Below are 18,495 nucleotides of genomic sequence, written 5' to 3'. Positions count from 1 at the left end.
GAATGAATACAAGGTGTTATGTGGCTGGGTGTTCTCCTCGTCCTATGGACCATGGAATGAATACAAGGTGTTATGTGGCTGGGTGTTCTCCTCGTCCTATGGACCATGGAATGAATACAAGGTGTTATGTGGCTGGGTGTTCTCCTCGTCCTATGGACCATGGAATGAATACAAGGTGTTATGTGGCTGGGTGTTCTCCTCGTCCTATGGACCATGGAATGAATACAAGGTGTTATGTGGCTGGGTGTTCTCCTCGTCCTATGGACCATGGAATGAATACAAGGTGTTATGTGGCTGGGTGTTCTCCTCGTCCTATGGACCATGGAATGAATACAAGGTGTTATGTGGCTGGGTGTTCTCCTCGTCCTATGGACCATGGAATGAATACAAGGTGTTATGTGGCTGGGTGTTCTCCTCGTCCTATGGACCATGGAATGAATACAAGGTGTTATGTGGCTGGGTGTTCTCCTCGTCCTATGGACCATGGAATGAATACAAGGTGTTATGTGGCTGGGTGTTCTCCTCGTCCTATGGACCATGGAATGAATACAAGGTGTTATGTGGCTGGGTGTTCTCCTCGTCCTATGGACCATGGGGACGGTTCTCGCTGTGTCGCCGAGGTCTTTTTAAGGGAGAATGTAAGCACACTTGTTCAGTTCAGGAGACCTCAGTGTACCAAACCAGCTGGGCTTGTAAGTCACTTGTTTTATGTGGAATCTGTTGCATTTAGGTGGTGTGAAATGACCCATTCATGTTACATTTTAGTCATTTAGCAGACGCTCTTACCCGGAGTAACTTAGTTAAGTGGATTAATCTTTAGATAGCTAGGTGAGACAACCACATAGCACAGTACTTAGTAAGGTTGTACTCTACGGCTGTTGTAGAACATGAACCTGCAGCAGTGAGTCACTGTTTTGATGTTTGCAGAGAACATCAAGGGTCACGCCAAGGTTCTTTCTGGGAGGGGGACACAGTGGAGTCACCCTGTGATGGAGAGGTCTTGAAGTGGGCAGGCCTTCCCCGGGAGGAAGAGCAACTCTGTCTTGTCGAAGTTGAGCTTGAGGTGGTGGACCGACACATATCTCAGCTTGGGTGTCGATCCACCACCTCAAGCTCAACTTCGACAAGACAGAGTTGCTCTTCCTCCCGGGGAGGGGAGGGACTCCGGTCAACTTGAAGTCAGAGGGGATGCAGTTGATGAGGAATGAGAGGTCTTCATAGAGTCTGAAGAAGGGGTTTGTGGGTAGGTTGTTGGGCAGTTGGACACTTGTCACGAGAATTTTCAATCCCAATGATAATAACTAACAATCAATAAGCTTTGACCAATCCCCAAGGTTTGTAAAACACTGGGTTAACCTCTAACAGCCAGTGTAATCCGGTGGCGCGATATTCAAATACCTTAGAAATGCTATTACTTCAATTTCTCAAACATATGACTATTTTACACCATTTTAAAGACAAGACTCTCGTTAATCTAACCACACTGTCCGATTTCAAAAAGGCTTTACAACGAAAGCAAAACATTAGATTATGTCAGCAGAGTACCCAGCCAGAAATAATCAGACACCCATTTTTCAAGCTAGCATATAATGTCACATAAACCCAAACCACAGCTAAATGCAGCACTAACCTTTGATGATCTTCATGTAGAGAGCATGTTTTGTTCAATCAAGTTCATATTTATATTAAAAAACTGCTTTTTACATCAGCATGTGACTAGCATTCCCACCGAACACTTCCGGTGAATTTACTAAATTACTCACGATAAACGATCACAAAAAACATAATTATTTTAAGAATTATAGATACAGAACTCCTATATGCACTCGCTATGTCCGATTTTAAAATAGCTTTTCGGTGAAAGCACATTTTGCAATATTCTGAGTAGATAGCCCAGCCATCACAGGCTAGCTATTTACACACCCACCAAGTGTGGTACTCACCAAACTCCGATTTACTATTAGAAAAGTTTGATTACCTTTGCTGTTCTTCGTCAGAATGCACTCCCAGGACTTCTAATTCAATAACAAATGTTGGTTTGGTTCCAAATAATCCATAGTTATATCCAAATAGCGGCGTTTTGTTCGTGCGTTCAAGACACTATCCGATGGGTAAAGAAGGGTGACGCGCCCGACGCGTTTCGTGACAAAAAAATTCAAAATATTCCATTACCGTACTTCGAAGCATGTCAACCGCTGTTTAAAATCAATTTTTATGCTATTTTTCTCGTAAAAAAGCGATAATATTCAGACCGGGAGTCGTTGTTTTAGTTCAAAGACAGAGAAAATAAAAACATGGGGTCGCCTCGTGCACGCGCCTCAGTCTCATGGTACTCTGATCGACCACTTACAAAATGCGCTAATGTTTTTCAGCCAGGGCCTGCAAAGCCAACATTCATCGTTCTGGCGCCTTCTGAGAGCCTATGGGAGCGTTAGAAAATGTCACGTCATGCCAGAGATCCCCTGTTTTGGTTAGAGATGATCAAGAAGGCCATGAAATGGTCAGAGAGAGCGCTTCCTGTTTGGAATCTTCTCAGGTTTTGGCCTGCCAAATGAGTTCTGTTATACTCACAGACACCATTCAATTCAAACAGTTTTAGAAACTTTAGGGTGTTTTCTATCCAAATTAAACAATTATATGCATATTCTAGTTACTGGGCAGGAGTAGTAACCAGATTAAATCGGGTACGTTTTTTATCCGGCCGTGCAAATACTGCCCCCTATCCCCAACAGGTAAATAATAATAATTAGGCAAAGACTCAGCCTATGCAAAAGGTTCGTACAGTTTATTCAGAGAACGTTCTGAAGTCCATAATACAAAGACATTCATTTTATCCTCCCTCCTCACTTACGCACATACCTCCACAACAACAATAGATATCCTACGCACATACATACACACGAACCTTTAGAGGAGTTATATCCCTCCCCAGAGTTCTCACCACTGTTAATCACTACCCAGAGCTGTCCGTTCCATTCCCCAGAGATTAGAGGAACCTTGAGGAGTACTCCCTGTCCTATCATAGGTTTCTCAGTTCTAGCCAGGTCGAGCCAAACAGTCGTCATTGTTCTCGGTATTCTCTTAGGCACACACACACACACACACACACACACACATATACATATATATATATATATACACACACACACACATACATTTCTCTTCATCACAGATCTCTACTAAACCTTATGGGACTTACGTTTAGTACTTTAATTATTCATTATACATGCTACATAAACTAATAATCACTAATAGTTAGGTTTCAGGGTAGAATTATTTAATCATTACATTTAAACATATAAATCCCTTATCAACACTAGTCACAGGAATTCATCTGGGGAGAAAGAGGTCAAGGCATAGGGTAGTTCTGTGTGAGTGGGCCCAGTGGACTTTTTTTCAAAATGGTTAACAAAGTTGTCTACAGGGAGGGAGGAGGTAGTGGCTTGGAATTTAGTGCTAGAAAGTTTTTATCTGCAGATGTAGAGGGAGAGGAAAGACTCTAGGTCCTCCGGCAGTTTTAGTTTTACTCCTTCTTTTTCGCTCAGTGGGCCGAAGCCCTGTTCTGTGAGCACGCAGTGAGTCACTCAACCACAGAGCAGGAGGGGCGAGCCAGCCGGAAGGAAGGAAGGAAGGAAGGAAGGAAGGAAGGAAGGAAGGAAGGAAGGAAGGAAGGAAGGAAAGGGAACAGTGGGAGTCAAGAGGTGGAAAGGGAGGAGAGTAGGGTCAAAGAGGCAGAGTCACGAGACAGGAGGGAGAAGGATTTAGCAGAAGGGAAGGATGATAGGAGAGAGTAATGGGAGAAAGATTGCGACCAGCGCATGACCATTTGGGTAAAGGGAGGGGGGGAAGTGATCAGAGACCTGGAGGGTGGTTGCAGTGAGATTTGTAGACGAGCAGCCTCTCAAAGATGACGTCTAGTGCCTTGTGAGTGGGAGGGGACTTGGAAAGGGTGAGGTCATAAGAGACAGAGGGAAAGAAATGAGTCGGGATATCTGGAGGTTGAAATCGCCCAGTACAATGAGCGGTGAGCCATTATCAGGAAATGAGCTTATCAAGACGTTAAGCTCATTGCCGAACTTGCCAAGGGCACCTGGTGGGTGATGGATGGCAAAAAAATGTTAATCTTGAGTGGACAAGTGACGGCATGGAATTCAAATGAGGAGATGAGGTAGTGAGGTAATCTGAAAATAACTAGGGAAGATACTCAAGTGAGTGTGAAGCCTTCCTCTTTCCTTCCTCAAACAACTCGGCAGTAAGTGTTTGTTTGGGCGCCGACACTTGAGTATCTTGACATGGCTGCCGCTGAAAAACTAGGGGAGACTGAAGTACACTAATTACTGATTGGTCTAGCAGAGGTGAATAAAAATACCCCCTCCAACACACACACCCACCATTATCTCAAATTGACCTGAAAACAGTAAAAGTCAATGTTCCAACATTTACAACGACGGCCTACTCCGGCCAAACCCGAACGACACTGGGCCAATTGTGCACCGCCCTATGGGACTCCCAATCACGACTGTTTGTGTTACAGCCTGGACTTGAGCCAGGGTCTGTAGTGATGCCTCTTGCACTGAGATGCAGTGCCTTAGACCACTGAACCAGGTCTGTAGTGATGCCTCCAGCACTGAGATGCAGTGCCTTAGACCACTGAACCAGGGTCTGTAGTGATGCCTCTTGCACTGAGATGCATATGTGCTGTGCGGTATGTGCTGAGATGCAGTGCCTTCGACCACTGCACCACTTGGGAGCCCATAATGACAAAGCAAAAACAGGTTTTTTAGTTTTTTTTTGTAAATGTGTTATTTTTATACCTTACATTTTACGAAGGTATTCAGACCCTTTACTCAGTACATTGTTGAAGCACCTTTTGGCAGCGATTACAGCCTTGAGTCTTCTTGGGTATGACGCTACAAGCTTGGCACACCTGTATTTGGGCAGTTTCTCCCATTCTTCTCTGCAGAGCCTCTCAAGCTCTGTAAGGTTGGATGGGGAGCGTCGCTGCACAGCTATTTTCAGGTCTCTGGCTGGGCCACTCAAGGACATTCAGAGACTTGTCCCGAAGCCACTCCTGTGTTGTCTTTGCTGTGTGCTTAGAGTCGTTGTCCTGTTGGAAGGTGAACCGTCATCCCAATCTGAGGTCCTGAGCGCTCTGGAGCAGGTTTTCATCAAGGATCTCTGTGTACTTTACTCCGTTCATCTTTCCCTCGATCCTGACTAGTCTCCCAGTCCTTGAAATACTACGTAGTGTGCTACTTTTCAGCTATTGAGTACCAGTTATTTACACTGCCCGTTTTAAACATATTTCCTGGGTTGTGTTCATTAAGGCACGTGGTGGTAAACGTTTTGCAGTAGTCCCTCCCTGTTTCAGTCCACTTTTTTCCGTTCTATCCTTAATGAATGACTCATTTTGCACCTTTTTAACGGTCTCTCTCTCTCCCTCCCCCCCAGGTGAACCTCAGTACAAGCACTAAGAAAGTAGTCGCTGCTACAGCCTTCGGCGCAGTGTCTCTCCTCTTCCTCGCCCGTCACTTCCAGAGGAGGAAAGGCAGGAAGAAGGGAGTCCAGTCACCCCAGTGGGAGCAGACGGGGACCTTTCAGTTCCCGGACCTGGTAGTCCACCAGGAGAAAGGTGCCTGCTAGGCACCTGACCCAGAGTGGGACGAGGGCTAGTGACCAGTTTGTTTTGATTCTCCTTGGGATCCAGCTAGTTGACTGGAATGAATAGACACTCTGTTTCCTCTGATCAAAGTAATTTCAATATTGACAGGACTATAGAGAGACTAAATAATTCTAATGAAACCTGTGTGTGTGTGTGTGTGTGTGTGTGTGTGTGTGTGTGTGTGTGTGTGTGTGTGTGTGTGTGTGTGTGTGTGTGTGTGTGTGTGTGTGTGTGTGTGTGTGTGTGTGTGTGTGTGTGTGTGTGTGTGTATATAGATGCCTGCAGTTTCCAGAACCTTAGCCTGTCTCTCAACTGTAAGAATGTCTACGCCTGTGGCCTTGTGGCCAACGGAGGACCTTACAGCAAGCTGTCAGTGTCACTACAGAGTCTGGCCTCGGTAGGACCACACCTAGAGTTGGAATTTTACTGCTGTTTTACCAGAAGTGGTCAATATTTCCTCATCAGTCAATTCAATAGGGATTCTCAGCCGATGTGGTTGATGAAAGATTACAGAAAGATTGTATTGCTGAATGTGAATCTTCTATTTCAACAGGTCAAGAGTATCAACTCATCTTGTACTTGCGCTAACAGCTCTACCTGCTGGGACAGACCTGGAGATGAAGACATCTCTAACGTAGTCAACATCCCTGTTAACACGCCTCAAATACTCTACCTCAGGGGTGAGGGTCCTAGGGGGTGAGGGTCCTAGGGGGTGGGGGTCCTAGGGGGTCCCAGGGGGTGGGGGTCCCAGGGGGTGAGGCATATGTAGGGGGTGGGGCATATGTAGGGGGTGGGGCATATGTAAGCAATAAGGTCCTAGGGGGTGGGGCATATGCAGGCGGTCGGGCATATGCAGGCAGTCGGGTCCTAGGGGGTGGGGCATATGCAGGCAGTCGGGTCCTAGGGGGTGGGGCATATGTAGGCAGTCGGGTCCTAGGGGGTGGGGCATATGTAGGGGGTGGGGCATATGCAGGCAGTCGGGTCCTAGGGGGTGGGGCATATGTAAGCAGTCGGGTCCTAGGGGGTGTGGCATATGTAGGGGGTGGGGCATATGTAGGCAGGCGGGTCCTAGGGGGTGTGGCATATGTAGGGGGTGGGGCATATGTAGGCAGGCGGGTCCTAGGGGGTGGGGCATATGCAGGCAGGTGGGTCCTAGGGGGTGGGGCATATGTAAGCAGTCAGGTCCTAGGGGGTGGGGCATATGTAGGGGGTGGGGCATATGCAGGCAGTCAGGTCCTAGGGGGTGGGGCATATGTAGGCAGGCGGGTCCTAGGGGCGGGGCATATCAGCATCCAGGACTCCTGGTTTGTAATGTGTGTTGCCCTCCAGGTATGGAGCTGTTTGAGGAGGCTCTGAGGCGGTGGGAGCAGGCCTTAACCTTCAGTGGCAGACCAGGGGAGGAGCCGCCTGCCTGTTCCTCCTTTACGCTGGGGGCTGGAGACTCTACAGCTGGGGAGAGTATAGAGGTAATACACTGGAGACTCTACAGCTGAGGAGAGTATAGAGGTGAATACACTGGAGACTCTACAGCTGGGGAGAGCATAGAGGTAATACACTGGAGACTCTACAGCTGAGGAGAGGTGAATACACTGGAGACTCTACAGCTGAGGAGAGTATAGAGGTGAATACACTGGAGACTCTACAGCTGAGGAGAGCATAGAGGTAATACACTGGAGACTCTACAGCTGGGGAGAGTATAGAGGTGAATACACTGGAGACTCTACAGCTGAGGAGAGGTGAATACACTGGAGACTACAGCTGAGGAGAGTATAGAGGTGAATACACTGGAGACTCTACAGCTGAGGAGAGTATAGAGGTGAATACACTGGAGACTCTACAGCTGAGGAGAGGTGAATACACTGGAGACTCTACAGCTGGGGAGAGTATAGAGGTGAATACACTGGAGACTCTACAGCTGAGGAGAGCATAGAGGTAATACACTGGAGACTCTACAGCTGAGGAGAGGTGAATACACTGGAGACTCTACAGCTGAGGAGAGGTGAATACACTGGAGACTCTACAGCTGAGGAGAGTATAGAGGTGAATACACTGGAGACTCTACAGCTGAGGAGAGCATAGAGGTAATACACTGGAGACTCTACAGCTGGGGAGAGTATAGAGGTGAATACACTGGAGACTCTACAGCTGAGGAGAGGTGAATACACTGGAGACTCTACAGCTGAGGAGAGATGAATACACTGGAGACTCTACAGCTGGGGAGAGTATAGAGGTGAATACACTGGAGACTCTACAGCTGAGGAGAGTATAGAGGTGAATACACTGGAGACTCTACAGCTGAGGAGAGTATAGAGGTGAATACACTGGAGACTCTACAGCTGGGGAGAGTATAGAGGTAATACACTGGAGACTCTACAGCTGAGGAGAGTATAGAGGTAATACACTGGAGACTCTACAGCTGGGGAGAGTATAGAGGTGAATACACTGGAGACTCTACAGCTGAGGAGAGGTGAATACACTGGAGACTCTACAGCTGAGGAGAGGTGAATACACTGGAGACTCTACAGCTGAGGAGAGTATAGAGGTGAATACACTGGAGACTCTACAGCTGAGGAGAGGTGAATACACTGGAGACTCTACAGCTGGGGAGAGTATAGAGGTGAATACACTGGAGACTCTACAGCTGAGGAGAGCATAGAGGTAATACACTGGAGACTCTACAGCTGAGGAGAGGAGTATAGAGGTGAATACACTGGAGACTCTACAGCTGGGGAGAGTATAGAGGTGAATACACTGGAGACTCTACAGCTGAGGAGAGTATAGAGGTGAATACACTGGAGACTCTACAGCTGGGGAGAGGTGAATACACTGGAGACTCTACAGCTGGGGAGAGTGACACCACACAGTTCATATCTATGGGAGTGCAGAACGTACTGTTTTACCATTTATTTATTTATTTAACTAGGCAAGTCAGTTAAGAACAAATTCTTATTTACAATGACGGCCTACACCGGCCAAACCCGGACGACGCTGGGCCAATTGAGCGCCGCCCTGTGGGACTCCCAACCACGGCCGGATGTGATACAGCCTGGATTTGTGTGGGTGTGCGGTATGTGCTGTGCGGTATGTGCTGTGCGGTATGTGCTGTGCGGTGTGTGCATAAAGGTGTGTTCTTGTAACGTCTTTGTCTTCCTGGTCAGGACCTGATCAGTGCGGAGTTTGTCCACAAGCTGGAGCTTCTCCTCCAGAGAGCGTACAGACTACAGGAGGAGTTTGAAGGAGCTCTGGGCGGGTCTGAACCTTCCTCACACAGCGGCAGCCACGGTGAGACAACACAACAGACAGACACACACACACACACACACACACACACCCGGACAAGGACAGCCAGCGACATGCGCACTCACAGAAACACAACCAGACACACACAGGGAAATAAACATGCTGTCACACACACTCAAACCGTACTTACACTCACAAAGGATATTTTCTGTGACGTGGAGTCTATTCATTCTGCCGTGAGCACTCTGCAGTTCAGGGCGCGGCTTCGGTCCAGGGCGCGGCTTCGGTCCAGGGCGCGGCTTCGGTCCAGGGCGCGGCTTCGGTCCAGGGCGCGGCTTCGGTCCAGGGCGCGGCTTCGGTCCAGAACGCGGCTTCGGTTCAGCACGCCACTTCCACATTCTACTGATGTGAACTCTTCATCAAACCCTGCTAGTCATTTCTCCACATGGCCCCACTGGACAATTTACCCATACTGGACGGTAGACCCTACGGGCTAATCTTAGACCCTACCGGACGGTAGATCCTACGGGCTAATCTTAGACCCTACCGGACGGTAGACCCTACGGGCTAATCTTAGACCCTACCGGACGGTAGACTCTACGGGCTAATCTTAGACCCTACTGGACGGTAGACCCTACGGGCTAATCTTAGACCCTACCGGACGGTAGATCCTACGGGCTAATCTTAGACCCTACTGGACGGTAGATCCTACGGGCTAATCTTAGACCCTGCCGGACGGTAGATCCTACGGGCTAATCTTAGACCCTACCGGACGGTAGATCCTACGGGCTAATCTTAGACCCTACTGGACGGTAGACCCTACGGGCTAATCTTAGACCCTACCGGACGGTAGATCCTACGGGCTAATCTTAGACCCTACTGGACGGTAGATCCTACGGGCTAATCTTAGACCCTACTGGACGGTAGATCCTACGGGCTAATCTTAGACCCTACTGGACGGTAGATCCTACGGGCTAATCTTAGACCCTACTGGACGGTAGACCCTACGGGCTAATCTTAGACCCTAATTGACGAGTTGAAAAGACATGATGCATCGGTCTCCGTAGAGACACATTAACGAGGCAATCCGCAGTTCAAACCGTAAAACAATGTGGCCACCACTGTTTCAGGTGAACATCTGAGGCTGGGGAAATGGAACCACTCTCAAATTCCAAGACGGCTACGGATGCTATGACTGACCATCCATGATCAACATTATAGTTTCAACCATTTTGTTTCAGATTAGACTCCAGTGTCAGTTAGAGATGATATTGATGATGATAGTGTGCGGTAGCGTGGTTGGTACTGTATTCAATGTTCCCTCAATAGGTTATTGTAGCTATTGGAGCATAATGTAGGTCCTACCAACAAAACCAAGTAAACCCACAGTAGTCTACATGAGGTGTTCAGGCCTACAGTAGTCTACATGAGGTGTTCAGGCCTACAGTAGTCTACATGAGGTGTTCAGGCCTACAGTAGTCTACATGAGGTGTTCAGGCCTATAGTAGTCTATATGAGGTGTTCAGGCCTACAGTAGTCTATATGAGGTGTTCAGGTCTACAGTAGTCTATATGAGGTGTTCAGGTCTACAGTAGTCTATATGAGGTGTTCAGGTCTACAGTAGTCTATATGAGGTGTTCAGGTCTACAGTAGTCTATATGAGGTGTTCAGGTCTACAGTAGTCTATATGAGGTGTTCAGGTCTACAGTAGTCTATATGAGGTGTTCAGGTCTACAGTAGTCTATATGAGGTGTTCAGGTCTATATGAGGTGTTCAGGTCTACAGTAGTCTATATGAGGTGTTCAGGCCTACAGTAGTCTATATGAGGTGTTCAGGTCTACAGTAGTCTATATGAGGTGTTCAGGCCTACAGTAGTCTATATGAGGTGTTCAGGTCTACAGTAGTCTATATGAGGTGTTCAGGCCTACAGTAGTCTATATGAGGTGTTCAGGTCTACAGTAGTCTATATGAGGTGTTCAGGCCTACAGTAGTCTATATGAGGTGTTCAGGCCTACAGTAGTCTATATGAGGTGTTCAGTCCTACAGTAGTCTGAGGTGTTCAGGTCTACAGTAGTCTATATGAGGTGTTCAGGTCTACATGAGGTGTTCAGGCCTACAGTAGTCTATATGAGGTGTTCAGGCCTACAGTAGTCTACATGAGGTGTTCAGGCCTACAGTAGTCTACATGAGGTGTTCAGGCCTACAGTAGTCTATATGAGGTGTTCAGGTCTACAGTAGTCTATATGAGGTGTTCAGGTCTACAGTAGTCTATATGAGGTGTTCAGGTCTACAGTAGTCTATATGAGGTGTTCAGGCCTACAGTAGTCTACATGAGGTGTTCAGGCCTACAGTAGTCTACATGAGGTGTTCAGGCCTACAGTAGTCTACATAAGGTGTTCAGGTCTACAGTAGTCTACATGAGGTGTTCAGGCCTACAGTAGTCTATATGAGGTGTTCAGGCCTACTGTAGTCTATATGAGGTGTTCAGGCCTACAGTAGTCTATATGAGGTGTTCAGGCCTACTGTAGTCTATATGAGGTGTTCAGGCCTACTGTAGTCTATATGAGGTGTTCAGGCCTACAGTAGTCTATATGAGGTGTTCAGGTCTACAGTAGTCTATATGAGGTGTTCAGGCCTACAGTAGTCTGTTTAGTTCAGGCCTACAGTAGTCTATATGAGGTGTTCAGGCCTACAGTAGTCTATATGAGGTGATCAATGCAGGTCTACAGTAGTCTATATGAGGTGTTCAGGCCTACAGTAGTCTATATGAGGTGTTCAGGTCTACAGTAGTCTATATGAGGTGTTCAGGCCTACAGTAGTTTACATGAGGTGTTTAATGCAGGCCTACAGTAGTCTATATGAGGTGTTCAGAGATAATACTATAGACATCAAGAAAGCCAGTCAGTTGATTATTGACAAGTTTTTCCAACACTTTTGATAAACATAGGCAAAATAGAAATAGGCCTATAACAGTTAGGATCAGCTTGAGCTCCCCTTTAAATAAAGGACGAACTGTGGCTGCCTCCCAAGCAATGGGAACCTCCCCAGAAAGGGGAGACGGGTTAAAAAGTTCGGAGATGGGCGACGATAGGGGCAGCAACCTTGAAGGTTTTTTGGGGTCAAGTTTAAGGAGCTCCTTAAGCACCTTGGACTCAGTGATCGCCTGCAGGGAGAAACTTTATAGCGGGGCAGGGGGAAAAGAGGGAGGAGCATCGGGGATATAATCGCATTAGAAGGGCTGGGAGATGAGGAAATGTTGGAGAGTCAAATAGGAGTCCAGACTTAATGAAGTGGTGATTAAAGAGCTCAGCCATGTGCTTCTTGTCAGTAACAACCACATCATCAACATTAAGGGACATGGGCAGCTGTGAGGAGGGTTTATTCTCCAGGTCTTTAACGGTTTTCCAGAACTTCTTGGGGTTAGACCCACAGAGAGAGAGCGAGAACTGCTCCTTAAAGTAACTCACTTTGGCCTTCTGGATAGCCTGAGTGCACTGATTTCTCATTTGCCTGAACGAGAGCCAGTCAGCCTGAGTATGTGGGTGCCGAGCCTTTCGCCAAATGGAATTCTTGAGGTGGAGTAACCAGATCACGGTCGAACCAGGGGCTGAACCTGTTTTTAATTATCTTTTTCTTTATGGGGGCGTGTTTGTTAACAATACCACTGAAAATATCAAAAAAGAAAGTCCAAGCGTCTTCGACAGAGTGGATCAAGCTGATTCTATACCATTGGAAAATGGCGCCAGAGGAGATGGCCACTGTTTTACGGTCTCCAGTTGTGCTGCTATGTGGGGTTTTTTCCCGCCATATTTGTAAATTATTTTGTACATAATGTTTCTGCAACGGTATCTTACGGCAGAAAAGAGCTTCTGGATATCAGGACAGCGATCACTCACCTCGGGTTAGACAAAGATTTTTTTCAACACAACAAGCAGGACTCACACGATATTCTCCAAACACCCCACAGGGCAGACATCCCAATTATTCGCATAAGGAAGCAGAGCCGGATGCCTCGTCCGGATCCGCAGAAGGCGAGTAGGAAAGCTGCCGTTACCGTCAATATTACTCGCCAACGTGCAATCATTGGACAATAAACTAGACGAGGTACGATCACGAATATCCTACCAACTGGACATCAAACTGTAATATCCTATGTTTCACGGAATCGTGGCTGAATGATGACATGGACATTCAGCTGGCGTGATATACGCTGCACCGGCTTGATAGAACTGCAAACTCCTGTAAGACGAGGGGGATCGGTCTGTATACTTGTAAACAACAGCTGGTGCACGAAATTTAAGGAAGTTTCTAGATTTTGCTCGCCTGAAGTAGAGTATATTGTGGTAAATTGCAGGCCACACTACTTGCCTAGAGTTCTCAGCTATACTTTTCATGGCTGTTTTATTTACCACCACAAACAGATGCTGGCACTAAGACCGCACTCAGTCAGCTGTATAAGGAAATAAGCAAACAGGAAACCACTCACCCAGAGGCGGCGCTCCTAGTGGCCGGGGACTTTAATGCAGGGAAACTTAAATCAGTTCTACCAAATCTCTATCAACATGTTAAATGTGCAACCAGAGGGGAAAAAAATTCTAGATCACCTGTACTCCACACAGAGACGTGTACAAAGCTCTCCCTCGCCCTCCATTTGGTAAATCTGACCACAATTCTATCCTCCTGATTCCTGCTTACAAGCAAAAATTAAAGCAGGAAGCACCAGTAACTCAGTCTATAAAAAAATGGTAAGATGAAGCAGATGCTAAACTACATGACTGTTTTGCTATCACAGACTGGAACATGTTCTGGGATTCTTCCAATGACATTGAGGAATACACCACATCAGTCACTGGCTTTATCAATAAGTGCATTGAGGACGTCGTCGCCTCAGTGACTGTACGTACGTACGTACCCCAACCAGAAGCCATGGATTACAGGCAACATGAAGCACTGAGCTAAAGGGTAGAGCTGCCGCTTTCAAGGTGCGGGACTCTAACCCGGAAGCTTACAAGAAATCTCGCTATGCCCAGCGATGAACCATCAAACAGGCAAAGCGTCAATACAGGGCTAAGTTTGAATCATACTACACCGGCTCCGACGCTCGTTGGATGTGGCAGGGCTTGCAAACTATTACAGACTACAAAGGGAAGCACAGCCGCGAGCTGCCCAGTGACACGAGCCTACCAGACGAGCTAAATTACTTCCATGCTCGCTTTGAGGCAAGCAACACTGAGGCATGCATGAGAGCATCAGCTGTTCCGGACGACTGTGTGATCACGCTCTCCGTAGCCGACGTCAGTAAGACCTTTAAACAGATCAACATACACAAGGCTGCGGGGCCAGACGGATAACCAGGACGTGTGCTCTGGGCATGTGCTGAGCAACTGGCAGGTGTCTTCACTGACATTTTCAGCTGGTCCCTGACTGAGTCTGTAATACCAACATGTTTCAAGCAGACCACCATAGTCTCTGTGCCCAAGAACACAAAGGTAACCTGCCTAACTGACCACAGACCCGTAGCGCTCACGTCCGTAGCCATGAAGTGCTTTGAAAGGCTGGTAATGGCTCACATCAACACCATTATCCCGGAAATCCTAGACCCACTCCAATTTGCATACCGCCCAAACAGATCCACAGATGATGCCAGACTACGGTTTGCAACTGCACATCGTAGTTTTTGGAGAAATGTCCTCTGGTCTTATGAAACAAAAATAGAACTGTTTGGCCATAATGACCATCGTTATGTTTGGAGGAAAAAGGGGGAGGCTTGCAAGCCGAAGAACACCATCCCAACCGTGAAGCACGAGGCAGCATCATGTTGTGGGGGTGCTTTGCTGCAGGAGGGACTGGTGCACTTCACAAAATAGATGGCATCATGAGGAGGAAAATTATGTGGTTATATTGAAGCAACATCTCAAGACGTCAGTAAGGAAGTTAAAGCTTGGTCGCAAATGGGTCTTCCAAATGGACAATGACCCCAAGCATACTTCCAAAGTTGTGGCAAAATGGCTTAAGGACAACAAAGTCAAGGTATCGGAGTGGCCATCCCAAAGCCCTGACCTCAATCCTATAGACAATGTGTGGGCAGATTTGAAAAAGCGTGTGCAGGCAAGGAGGCCTACAAACCTGACTCGGTTACACCAGCTCTGTCAGGAGGAATGGGCCAAAATTCACCCAACTTATTATGGGAAGCTTGTGGAAGGCTACCTGCAACATTTGACCCAAGTTAAACAATTTAAAGGCAATGCTACCAAATACTAATTGAGTGTATGTAAACTTCTGACCCACTGGGAATGTGATGAAAGAAATAAAAGCTGAAATAAATAATTCTCTCTACTATTATTCTGACATTTCACATTCTTAAAATAAAGTGGTGATCCTAACTGACCTAAAACAGGGAATTTTTACTGGGATTAAATGTCAAGAATTGTGAAAAACTGAGTTTAAATATATTTGGCTAAGGGTATGTAAACTTCCGACTTCAACTGTATAATGACTTGGGGCTAGCCATTGTAAGTTGAGTCACTCGCCCCAACAGTGCGTGTGTGCTGGTGGCGAGCGAAAGCTCGGGAGAGAGGGGTGAGTGTGGTGGAGGTATCTGTACCAGACAGTGGGAGACAGGGCAGGGCAGACGGTGAACAGATTGCCAGGTGGAATCTGGCATTTTTCCATGGGGTTTTGTACTGTTTATTTAATAACTGTGTTCTTGACATAGCTCACTCTAATAGCTACTGCTGTACAGGCCATTCCTAGGGGTGTCTACTGCTGTACAGGCCATTCCTAGGGGTGTCTACTGCTGTACGGGCCATTCCTAGGGATGTCTACTGCTGTACAGGCCATTCCTAGTGGTGTCTACTGCTGTACAGGCCATTCCTAGGGGTGTCTACTGCTGTACGGGCCATTCCTAGGGGTGTCTACTGTGGTACAGGCCATTCCTAGGGGTGTCTACTGCTGTACAGGCCTTTCTTAGGGATGTCTACTGCTGTACAGTCCATTCCTAGTGGTGTCTACTGCTGTACAAGCCATTCCTGGGGGTGTCTACTGCTGTACAGGCCATTCCTAGGGGTGTCTACTGCGGTACAGGCCATTCCTGGGGGTGTCTACTGCTGTACAGGCCATTCCTCCTAGGGGTGTCTACTGCTGTACAGGCCATTCCTCCTAGGGGTGTCTACCGCTGTACAGGCCATTCCTGGGGGTGTCTACTGCTGTACAGGCCATTCCTGGGGGTGTCTACTGCTGTACAGGCCATTCCTAGGGGTGTCTACTGCTGTACAGGCCATTCCTGGGGGTGTCTACCGCTATACAGGCCATTCCTAGGGGTGTCTACTGCTGTACAGGCCATTCCTGGGGGTGTCTACCACGGTACAGGCCATTCCTGGGGGTGTCTACCGCGGTACAGGCCATTCCTCCTAGGGGTGTCTACTGCGGTACAGGCCATTCCTCCTAGGGGTGTCTACTGCTGTACAGGCCATTCCTCCTAGGGGTGTCTACTGCTGTACAGGCCATTCCTCCTAGGGGTGTCTACTGCTGTACAGGCCATTCCTCCTAGGGGTGTCTACTGCTGTACAGGCCATTCCTCCTAGGGGTGTCTACTGCTGTACAGGCCATTCCTCCTAGGGGTGTCTACTGCTGTACAGGCCATTCCTCCTAGGGGTGTCTACTGCTGTACAGGCCATTCCTCCTAGGGGTGTCTACTGCTGTACAGGCCATTCCTCCTAGGGGTGTCTACTGCTGTACAGGCCATTCCTCCTAGGGGTGTCTACCGCTGTACAGGCCATTCCTCCTAGGGGTGTCTACCGCTGTACAGGCCATTCCTCCTAGGGGTGTCTACCGCTGTACAGGCCATTCCTCCTAGGGGTGTCTACCGCTGTACAGGCCATTCCTCCTAGGGGTGTCTACCGCTGTACAGGCCATTCCTCCTAGGGGTGTCTACCGCTATACAGGCCATTCCTGGGGGTGTCTACCGCTATACAGGCCATTCCTGGGGGTGTCTACTGCTGTACAGGCCATTCCTCCTAGGGGTGTCTACCGCTGTATAGGCCATTCCTCCTAGGGGTGTCTACCGCTGTATAGGCCATTCCTCCTAGGGGTGTCTACCGCTGTATAGGCCATTCCTGGGGGTGTCTACCGCTATACAGGCCATTCCTGGGGGTGTCTACTGCTGTACAGGCCATTCCTCCTAGGGGTGTCTACTGCTGTACAGGCCATTCCTCCTAGGGGTGTCTACCGCTGTACAGGCCATTCCTCCTAGGGGTGTCTACCGCTGTATAGGCCATTCCTCCTAGGGGTGTCTACTGCTGTACAGGCCATTCCTAGGGGTGTCTACCGCTGTGCAGGCCATTCCTGGGGGTGTCTACTGCAGTACAGGCCATTCCTGGGGGTGTCTACTGCTGTACAGGCCATTCCTAGGGGTGTCTACTGCTGTACAGGCCATTCCTGGGGGTGTCTACCGCTATACAGGCCATTCCTAGGGGTGTCTACTGCTGTACAGGCCATTCCTGGGGGTGTCTACCGCGGTACAGGCCATTCCTGGGGGTGTCTACCGCGGTACAGGCCATTCCTCCTAGGGGTGTCTACTACTGTACAGGCCATTCCTCCTAGGGGTGTCTACTGCTGTACAGGCCATTCCTCCTAGGGGTGTCTACTGCTGTACAGGCCATTCCTCCTAGGGGTGTCTACCGCTGTACAGGCCATTCCTCCTAGGGGTGTCTACCGCTGTACAGGCCATTCCTCCTAGGGGTGTCTACCGCTGTACAGGCCATTCCTCCTAGGGGTGTCTACCGCTGTACAGGCCATTCCTCCTAGGGGTGTCTACCGCTGTACAGGCCATTCCTCCTAGGGGTGTCTACCGCTATACAGGCCATTCCTGGGGGTGTCTACCGCTATACAGGCCATTCCTGGGGGTGTCTACTGCTGTACAGGCCATTCCTCCTAGGGGTGTCTACTGCTGTACAGGCCATTCCTCCTAGGGGTGTCTACCGCTGTATAGGCCATTCCTCCTAGGGGTGTCTACCGCTGTATAGGCCATTCCTGGGGGTGTCTACCGCTATACAGGCCATTCCTGGGGGTGTCTACTGCTGTACAGGCCATTCCTCCTAGGGGTGTCTACTGCTGTACAGGCCATTCCTCCTAGGGGTGTCTACCGCTGTACAGGCCATTCCTCCTAGGGGTGTCTACCGCTGTATAGGCCATTCCTAGGGGTGTCTACCGCTGTACAGGCCATTCCTCCTAGGGGTGTCTACTGCTGTATAGGCCATTCCTAGGGGTGTCTACTGCTGTACAGGCCATTCCTAGGGGTGTCTACTGCTGTACAGGCCATTCCTGGGGGTGTCTACTGCTGTACAGGCCATTCCTGGGGGTGTCTACTGCTGTACAGGCCATTCCTGGGGGTGTCTACTGCTGTACAGGCCATTCCTGGGGGTGTCTACTGCTGTACAGGCCATTCCTGGGGGTGTCTACTGCTGTACAGGCCATTCCTGGGGGTGTCTACTGCTGTACAGGCCATTCTTAGGGGTGTCTACCGCTGTACAGGCCATTCCTGGGGGTGTCTACTGCTGTACAGGCCATTCCTGGGGGTGTCTACTGCTGTACAG

General features: G+C 48.6%; 1 protein-coding gene across 3 annotated transcripts in view; it reads left to right on the top strand.

Moving 5' to 3' along the window:
* miga1 (mitoguardin 1) overlaps nt 1–18,495 on the top strand; it is a 48,497-nt gene that overhangs the window by 6,294 nt on the left and 23,708 nt on the right. For all 3 annotated transcript variants that reach the window (XM_029706065.1, XM_029706062.1, XM_029706064.1), the window contains exons 3-7: nt 5,452–5,632; nt 5,938–6,059; nt 6,216–6,342; nt 6,992–7,128; nt 8,821–8,944. In XM_029706065.1, coding sequence (XP_029561925.1) covers nt 5,452–5,632; nt 5,938–6,059; nt 6,216–6,342; nt 6,992–7,128; nt 8,821–8,944 — 691 coding nt within the window. The remainder of the gene's footprint in view (nt 1–5,451; nt 5,633–5,937; nt 6,060–6,215; nt 6,343–6,991; nt 7,129–8,820; nt 8,945–18,495) is intronic.

The sequence above is a fragment of the Salmo trutta genome, chromosome 21, assembly GCF_901001165.1.
Source record: "Salmo trutta chromosome 21, fSalTru1.1, whole genome shotgun sequence".
NCBI lineage: Eukaryota > Metazoa > Chordata > Actinopteri > Salmoniformes > Salmonidae > Salmo > Salmo trutta.
Note: the sequence above shows the minus strand (reverse complement) of the source record. Positions and strands in the feature narration are given on the sequence as shown.